The sequence below is a fragment of the Octopus bimaculoides genome, chromosome 1 (genome assembly GCF_001194135.2).
Source record: "Octopus bimaculoides isolate UCB-OBI-ISO-001 chromosome 1, ASM119413v2, whole genome shotgun sequence".
Lineage (NCBI taxonomy): Eukaryota > Metazoa > Mollusca > Cephalopoda > Octopoda > Octopodidae > Octopus > Octopus bimaculoides.
This window is the reverse complement of record NC_068981.1, coordinates 98,401,366-98,410,545: the sequence shown is the minus strand read 5'-3', so window position 1 is coordinate 98,410,545 and position 9,180 is coordinate 98,401,366. Positions and strand designations below refer to the sequence as shown.

Sequence of the window (9,180 nt, the reverse complement as noted above, 5' to 3'; positions counted from 1 at the left end):
TATATATATATATATATATCTATATATATATATATATATTCTTTTCTTTTCTTTTCTTTTATTTGTTTTAGTCATTTGACTGTGGCCATACTGGAGCACCGCCTTTAGTTGAACAAATCGACCCCAGAACTTATTCTTTGTTAGCCTAGTACTTATTCTATTGGTCACTTTTGCTGAACTGCTAAGTTGCAGGGATGCAAACACTCATGTATGTTTATATGTGTGTGTGTGTGTGTGTGTGTGTGTATAAGAAGCACTTATATATTTGTCAACACTGTGGGTATATTAATATTCATTATAGAATACAAGTATCAGAAGTCCATTTCAGCCAATTTTATCAATGGGCTTCTCACACAAGAGTCTGGGAAAAATTTACTCCCAGCACTTGTTAGAAGAGCTGATAAGGGAGTGTATAGTAGTAGCTTTTCATACTGGAAGTCAAAGAGTATCACATATGGTTTGTGGGTGTTGTGAAAGACCAGAATGGAAAAAGCCATAGGAGAAGTCCAGAGGATTCCTTCTAGAATTATGCTCCTTGGACAAGGATCAGGGTGCATTCATAGTGTAAGAAATGTTACTTCTTACATTATGGGTGTAGGGCTGGAATACATATGGGATGGGGTTGATGTGTGTGCAGGGACGTGAGGTGTTGAATGTGGTAAATGGAGAGTAGTCAATGTTCAAGTCATGTGTGGACATGTATGTATATGTGTGTATTATTAAATACAAATATATGCACATGCACATACCTGCATTTGTCAATACATGATTTTAAGATTGACTATATCCCCATTTTTTGTTATCCCCTTCCTCTGAATACACATCAACCCCATTTCACCTGCACTCCAGCCCCAACACTACTTTTAGCATTTACTCCTTACATCATGAAAGCATTATGATCCTTGTTCAAGAGGCATAACTCTAGAAGAAATTTCCCTCAGAATTTATCCCACAAGTTTTGTTCTGGCTTTCCACAAATTCTACAAAGAAGATGGAACTCTTCCTGATCTCTAGTGGCAAAGAACTCTCACCGTATTCCTATAATCTCTTCTGATGTGGATTGGTATATTTAACCAGTAATGGCAGTGAAGTTGATGATAAGGAGGAAACAATGGAAGGCTAATGTGTAATCGCACACCATGACATCTTAAGAATTATTGCATATTTTTGTTCACACACACACACACACATAAGCAAGATAATATCTTTTATTTCTTCTTTTTTCTTTTCTTTGCTGTCTTGTTTAAAATTTAACTATCAATTGGTTACATTTCTTTTTTTTTCTTTATTTATTTGTAGATAAACATTTCGTAATTGTTCCGTTTTTCTTCATACCAATTTTACAGATTACCCAACATTATTGATATTGATGTTCACTCTGGACAGTCAAGAAACAAATATTGGTTGTTTTCCATACAGGAATGGTCATGCGGATATGTTAGTATGTATGTGGTTGTATCGGTGTCCTCTTGTGTTGTGACAGTTGTGTAGTGGAACATTAAGATGTTGCCTGGTTGCATTGTTATTGTGTTATTTATGACAGAATTACTGTGTAATATGTTGCAGTGTTGGTGTATTGTTTAATAGTTTTATTAGTATGATAGAAGGGTGGCAACTTAGCAGAATCATTAGCATGTTGGACAAAATGCTTTGTCGATTTTTTTCTGGCTCTTTATGTTCTGAGTTCAAATAACATTGAGCTCAACTTTGCCTTTCATCTTTCCAGGGTTGATAAAATAAGTACAGATTGAGCACTAGAATTGATGTAGTTGATTTGCCCCCTCCCAGGCCTTGTACCTGTTGTAGAAGGAATTATTAGTGTGGTTTGTATGATGAATGAGCTGGCAAAATCATGAGTATGTTGGAAAAAATGCTCAGTGGTATTTCTTGGCTCTTTACATTTTGAGTTCAAATTTTGCTGAGGTCAACTTTGGTTTTTATCCTTTCAGGGTCAATAAAATAAGTACCAACTGAGCATTGGGGGTGAGATAATTGTCTAAACCCCTTCCTCTAAAAATTACTGGCCTTGTGCCAAAATTTGAAACCATTATTAGTATAAGAAATGAGGTGTATGATAGTGTTGACATGCTGTATAGTTGTTGTATTGTTTAGTTCTAGGTTAGCCTTGATCTAGTAACTGAAACAATCTTCTCTAGCCCTGGTGTATTTAGTACTACACTTACCAATAATCTTTCCTTTTTTTAAAAAGATAACAGGGTGTAATTTGAAGAAAATTTGACTGCTTATTTGGCAGGTCAAATGATCACATGGAGATCCTTTCATTTCTTGGAGAAACTTTCTCATTGGCATACTTACAGTATATAGTTTAGTTGTGTTGTGTGGTATGTTAGTGCATTATAATACCATATATGGTAATGTTCATATGATGTATGGCCATGCTGTGTGAATGTGGTGTAGTTGTGTTAATGTTACGTCAAAGGGTTGATGTATGTGTACAATAATGAAGATGTGTTGTAGTATAATACTGATTAATGTTTTGTTACTAAATCACAAATAAAAAATCTCTGAGATGATGTAATAAATTCTTTCGGTTCCTGTAGATCACAAAGGTTATGAAGTACAATTTACAATAAAATTGTTTGTTTGATTTTCATTTATCTGTTTTACTTTACTTTTGTTGTTTTTTTGTATATCTTTGTGACTTGAGAACACCAATAAGAGTTTATTTCATCAATATGAAAGAAAATTTCCTTCTCCCCACTACAATACACACTACAATTACACCTTCCTCACCACCACTCCAAAAAAATTAATTACAACATATTCATCAATTGATATCCGTTTACTTCAATCAATTTGAAAATGGCAATGTTACTACAATGTCTTTTGTCTACCCCAGCAAAGCAGTTATCCACCACACACTAACCACTATACACCACATATCACCTACCGTTCTTGCCTCTGGGTAATTTATGAATTATCGAATAGAAAATTCAATAAAAAAAAAGAAGAAAATGAAGAAATACTTCTTAGAAAATAAATGAAAAGTTTTGTTGCTGATTGTTGTTAATGATGTTTTCATTGTTGTTGTTATTGTTGTCATTGCTGTTGCAGCTGCATTATGCAATGTTTGCAGTATTAAACTAACTTTCAGACTTGCAGAAACTATCACTAAATATTATAGATACACATACATACTAATACAAACAAACACATACTAATACACCAAATGCAAAATTTACTTGCACATTTACACATACTCATATATACTGTCTTAAGTATATACTAATATGCTACATCAACATACATGCAACACTGACAGCAGTAATTATTATTAAAGATGAATATTTAATTATTCTTGGAGAAATCATTACTTTAATAAGCTCACCAGAATTTCATATGACTTAACTTTAGAATAACCCTAAAAATAGTCGAGGTGTTAAGGGAAAAAAACAAAACATAAAACACTCAAGACCCATCTCTTAGCCTCACATGTGCACATTCCAAGAGATGAGAGTATGTGTTACTAAAATTGGAAATGTTAAAAGGAGCACATCTGTGATAGTATTTGTGCAGTACAGAAATTAGCTAGGAATAGCAGTCAAATCTCCCTGAAATCACACCATATTCTCTTAAAGAAATGAACATACTGAAGAATGTAATTCTGAGTGGACAATGCCTGATAAAGTAATGACTGTATAGTCATGGATGGAATCATCGTCATCGCCGTCATTATCATCATCATTTAATGTCCATTTGCTAAGCTGGCACAAGTGGATGGTGCAACAGGAACCAAGGAGCTAAAAGACTGCACCAAGCTCCACTGTCTGGTAAAGCATAATTTCTGTTGATGGATGTTCTTTCTAAAGCCAACAATTTTACATAATGTACTGGGTACATTTTTTGTTGCCCAAGAACTTGTGTGGTTACCATGTAACTTGCAAGACAAGATCCCTCAATTGAATTTGAGAGTATAGTATTACAAGAGATGAAAGTATAATTGAGGGATGGAAGCAGGTATCTCATACACACACACACACACACATGCATATTTTTATTTATATATATAAAATAATTAATTAAACCAAAAAGGAAATAATTCACCATCACTAATACATACATAATTTATTTAAACTAAATATTTAATCTACAATAGCACTGCAATCTTCAGTACAAGAGATTATACATACATATATACATACATATATATATATATCTATATATATATAAATATATATATATTTTCGTCGCCCTTTCAAAGCCTAGCCAGGCTCATGGGCCCGGTTTCCCGGTTTCTATGGCGTATGTGTTCCCCCCAGCTGGATGGGACGCCAGTCCATCGCAGATGGTCAAAGGCATTCCACTTGCAGTCATCTCTTCTTATTTTCAAAGATAATGTCTTGGACTACACCATCCAGTTTGTCTTCTCTTTAGCATTTAAATAAGCCATATCTGGTCCAAATGTTCTACCCATTTTATGTTCAAACCAGCCAGATTCAACCTCTCACACATACTCTACAATGTCATTCTAAAAATAAATAAGTATTACATTTGACAAAATAACCTGAATGCTAAAGGGTTAATACAAAGATGTATGATTTCAAAGAGGGAGATTTGCTTGGTATTTTAGCTGTTTAAGGGCCCATGTAGCTTGTCAAGTCCAAGTATGCGATATTGTTACGCAGTTTTATGTCAAAGGAAGACAGCAAAGTTGACTTTAAGTAAGATTTGAAGTCACAAAAAAAAAAAAAAGCCCACTGGAAGGCCAGTAATTTTGAGAGGAAAGGATCAGTCATTACCATCAACACTAGTACTTGACTAGTATTTTATTTTAATGACCCTGGAAAAACAATAAACAAAGAGGAATTTTAACCCAGAAAATAAAGCCAGAAGAAATGCCACTAAGCAACTTGTCCAGCATGCTAACAATTCTGATAGCTCAACACATTCTAACTGATTCTAACAATGCTAGATATTTTAACCCTTTAGAATTTGCATTTTTTCACCAAATGTAATGGTTATCTATTCACATTGTTTTAAATTTATCCTGCATTCTCTTGTAACCTTGAGATTTTGATAATGTGATTGTAGGTTAGGCGTGAGAGGCTGGATATGGCCAGTTTAAGTGCTAAGGGGTTAAACTAACTGTTAAATGTTTTGTATTGGCCCGATGCCTTACTAAATAGTATAATAATGATATTATGATGGAAATTTGCACAAACTCAATCACTCTTGAAACAAATAGTGTTGCTGCAATTGTTATCATTGTTTAGTCGCACCTGAGATGCATCTCACTATGCACTTCTAGGACTCTGTGCCCCATTAGCTTTGGCAGGTCCTCAATTTCATGTTGTGTATCTCTGCTAATGACACTAATATAGGTGAGTAGTCTTTGTCCTTGATTAGGATGCAGAAGTTTCTAAAATATAGCATCTGATGTGGCTCAGTGTTCCAGTAAGATAGCAGTTGCTAGTAAAACACACCCCACACTTAGAAACATTAGTAGAGATGAGAGAAATATGTCTGTAAATCTTTTTAGTTTTGTACTGATATCATGAGATATTTTGAGCCCTTATGAGAAGCCTAGTGTACATACCATTTGCTTAATTTCAAGTCAAATTTCAATCCACATCAACTAGCTGAAATTCAAGATGAACACCATTGTATTGACTCCATGTATCTGGGTGAGATTACTAAAGTTCCAAGTACTGTTCCTTTACTTTGACAAACTAAATTGCAATCAAACTAATGTGGGAACCTTTATGTGGTCACTTTATGTGGTCACTTTGGATAATGTGGGCCTGGCTTCTTTACACTTTGGGAAAAAAAACAAGATGGTCATGGCTGTATTGCCGTATTGGACAAAGGTCTGCTCAATAAGGACTGACCTGGTGCTAGACAATAACATCAAATTGTAATCAAGCTAATGGGACAACCTTTGTGTGGTCACTGAGTCTGTGTGATATAGCTGTAAAATCTCCCAGCTGTTTTTTCTAGAAATGGATACATTAGATAACATTGTCCTAGATACACCATGTTTGAAGAAAACAAAAGAATGGTCATGGCTGGACTGCTTTTGACCATAAGTCAGCTTGATCAAGACTGACCTGGGATTAAATAATAACAAGAATTAAATTGCATAATTGTTTCTAATTTAGACAAAAGGCTGGTAATTTTGAATGGAAAGGTACAGTCATTACCATCAACACTAGTACTTGACTAGTATTTTATTTTAATGACCCTGAAAAGATGAAAGGCAAAGTGGAATTTGAACTCAGAAAGTAAAACCAGAAGAAAGTCTGCTAAGCATTTTGTCCAGCATGCTAACAATTCTGATTGCTCAAAACCTTCTAATTGAATCTAACATTGTTAGATGTTTTGAAATAACTATCAGACGTTTTATATAGAAATTATAACACTAGTGAGTCTGCCAATCTGGCCTGAGGGCATCCAGCTGTAGAAACTCTGCCAAATCAGATTGGAGCCTGGGTGTAGCCATCTGGTTCACCAGTCCTCAGTCAAATCATCCAACACATGCTAGCATGGAGAGCGGACGTTAAACGATAATGATATTGGCTTCAAATTTTGATCCAAGGCCACTCATTTCAGCTGAGTGGGGTAAGTCAATTACATCAACCCCATTGCTCAACTGGTACATGTTTTATTGACCCCAAAAGGATGAAAGGCAAAGTTGATCTCGGTAGAATTTATACTCAGAATGTATGAATTCAGGTGAAGTGTTGCTAAGCATTTAGCCTGGTGTGCTAACAATTTTGCCAGCTTGCCACCTTTAGTATAATTATGATATTATGATGGAAATTTGCACAAACTTCATCACTTGAGACAAATAGTGTTGCGGTTGTTGTTATCATTGTTTAGGTTTGAGTGAACCTAAACTAATTGGATCTATGATGAAAAGCCGTCTAGTTATGACCAGCCCATCCTTTACAGTTATTTAGGACTAGATTATTTGGTGTGTGCTTCCTAGTTTGAGAGAATAGAGTTTGATTTCAAAGAAATTTGGCTAGTGTTTCTTGCATGGCTCTCAACCACATACAGCCTTTGTCATTGACTTGAAAAAATTAGAGAAGCATGCCTTGGTTTAATCTGATCCCATTCACTGAAAAATATATCCAACACTTCATCCACCCCAGCAACATACTCTTCCTGTTACACATTACTCTATAGACTTGCTTTACAAACTAAAACAACTTCCTTTTCAACACAAATTAAGCAATATTGATAAAAGGGATCAATACAGTGAAGATAGAGTGTTAATCTTGGTATTATATTTTATTCAGATGTATCTCCCATACAGTCTTCAGTTGATGTCCAGTCATACAGTCTTATAGTAAAATCAAACTCCAAGGCTGTCGGCATCATATCTTCAGGAGATTCTTTGGCTTGTTTCCCTTTCTTCTTTAATGCACCAGCATTTTTATCTGCTTAATTAAAGTAACAAATCAGTCTTCTGAATGTGTGTATGCCCCCTGACCACTCTCTCTATACATATATGTATAAATAAATACACATGCACACATGCACGTACGTACATACACTCACATATCATATCATATTTGCATTAAATACTGAAATAATTGTAATCAACATAATTTGAAAGATATTTGTAGAAAATTTCATTAAAAATATCCATTATTCTGAAATGTACAAGGAAACAAAGTCAAGGTGTGTGAATTATCTGAAACTCATTTTCCCCTTCTTCCCAAAAATGTTTTTCACAAAAATCTATTCAGTATTTCCACTCAGTTGATGTGGCATGGATGAAATCACTTTAGCTTCATACCCAATCAACTTTATGCTGCATACTTGGTTTAATGGGCAAGAACTGCCTACATGAACATTGTAGCACAGTTAGTTTGATCTTTACATAGGTTTATGTGAATGTGTATACTCTGATTTGTTTGTTGTCTGATTGAGCAGACCTATAACCAAAGGCATTCTAGCTACATCTATTTTGCCTGTCATTCAGATAAGCATCCAAGACTGCATTTACTAATTTTCCTTATTCTTTTAATGGTAGAGTTTGAAGTAAAGAAGATTTGGTTACTATTTCTAGCAAGTTGGTCAGCCATTTTTGTCCAGCGTGACTATGGGTTAGCATTCGTGGCTGAGCCCTGTCTATTCTTATTAACTTTGGCTGGGACATGCAAAGGCATGTTCACTCCCTTGTGGACCTCTGCACCTATTCTCTCTGGCTTGCTGCTGCTCTGAGATCTAGCACTGTTTACAGGAAGATATCCAGTACTACATGTGGTTAAAAGAAGACATCACTGAAGTTTTGGTGGTAGAGGAGCCATGTACCAGGAGGTTGAGATTTACACATATGGATCCTTTTTTTTTCCATTCCAACAAAGAAAGCTAGCAAGGAACAGTAGTTGAAAACAGAAAGTAATAAGCAAACACTACTATCCCAATTCTATATGACAAATGCTTCATTCTTACTCACAAGCATACATCCTTATTTTGCATAATGGCTAATCTGGACTGCTAAAGGATTATTTTACTCAGATATTAAGAGAACAAAGCAAACATACATACTTTTCAAAGAAATCTGTGAGGCTCTTGAAAGAGGTTTCTTCAGTTTATCCTCCTTCTTATAAATCTGCTGGTAAATATTAAAGATAGAAACCTTAAGAAATTTTACTTAAATAATGTCAAAATATGTTAGTCTCTTTTTTAACTTAATATCTAGATTACATGACACATGTGCTTCATAGCTAACTATATATGCAAAAACATAAATATATTTTTTTAGAAATGAAGGAAATCTTAAATGCAGGAGAATAGCTGTAAAAATAATTTTTTTTAGAAAACCAGGTGAAGGACCCCTATATTTTTCTTTGATCAAGTTTTCCTTAATTTCTCAAGAATATTTTCAACTCACTCAGTGCTTCAATGTTTGCTTATTTGTGCAAAAAATGTTCTCATATTCAATAACAAATTGAAACCAGCGCTAGTTTTGTAAACATTATTGACCACACATACTTGATGTATGTGTTTTGTTTGTTTGCAGGTTAGCTGCAGTCTAGTGCTTGAGAGATGACTCCCTCATAATATTATGAGGAAGTCTTCCCCCAAGTGCTGTACCACAACAAACTGGTGAACAAATGAAACACATGCATTGAGTATGTGCAGTCAATAATGTTCTCATATATATATATATACATACATATATATATATACATATATATACATATA

General features: G+C 34.6%; 2 protein-coding genes across 7 annotated transcripts in view; one reads left to right on the top strand and one right to left on the bottom strand.

Annotated features, from left to right (window-relative positions):
• LOC106879634 (uncharacterized) overlaps positions 1-2,614 on the top strand; it is a 17,467-nt gene extending 14,853 nt beyond the window's left edge. For both annotated transcript variants that reach the window (XM_052968554.1, XM_014929296.2), the window contains one exon: positions 1,300-2,614. In XM_052968554.1, coding sequence (XP_052824514.1) covers positions 1,300-1,314 — 15 coding nt within the window. In that variant the 3' untranslated portion in view covers positions 1,315-2,614. The remainder of the gene's footprint in view (positions 1-1,299) is intronic.
• Positions 2,615-7,235: 4,621 nt separating this feature from the next.
• Positions 7,236-9,180, bottom strand: part of LOC106880824 (leucine-rich repeat-containing protein 43) — a 62,269-nt gene continuing 60,324 nt past the window's right edge. For 2 of the 5 annotated variants that reach the window (XM_052968545.1, XM_052968522.1), the window contains 2 exons: positions 8,521-8,587; positions 7,236-7,406 (listed from right to left, as the gene is read on the bottom strand). In XM_052968545.1, the coding sequence (XP_052824505.1) occupies positions 7,255-7,406; positions 8,521-8,587 (219 nt within the window). In that variant the 3' untranslated portion in view covers positions 7,236-7,254. The remainder of the gene's footprint in view (positions 7,407-8,520; positions 8,588-9,180) is intronic. The other 3 variants (XM_052968530.1, XM_052968526.1, XM_052968536.1) reach the window with 3 other exon arrangements.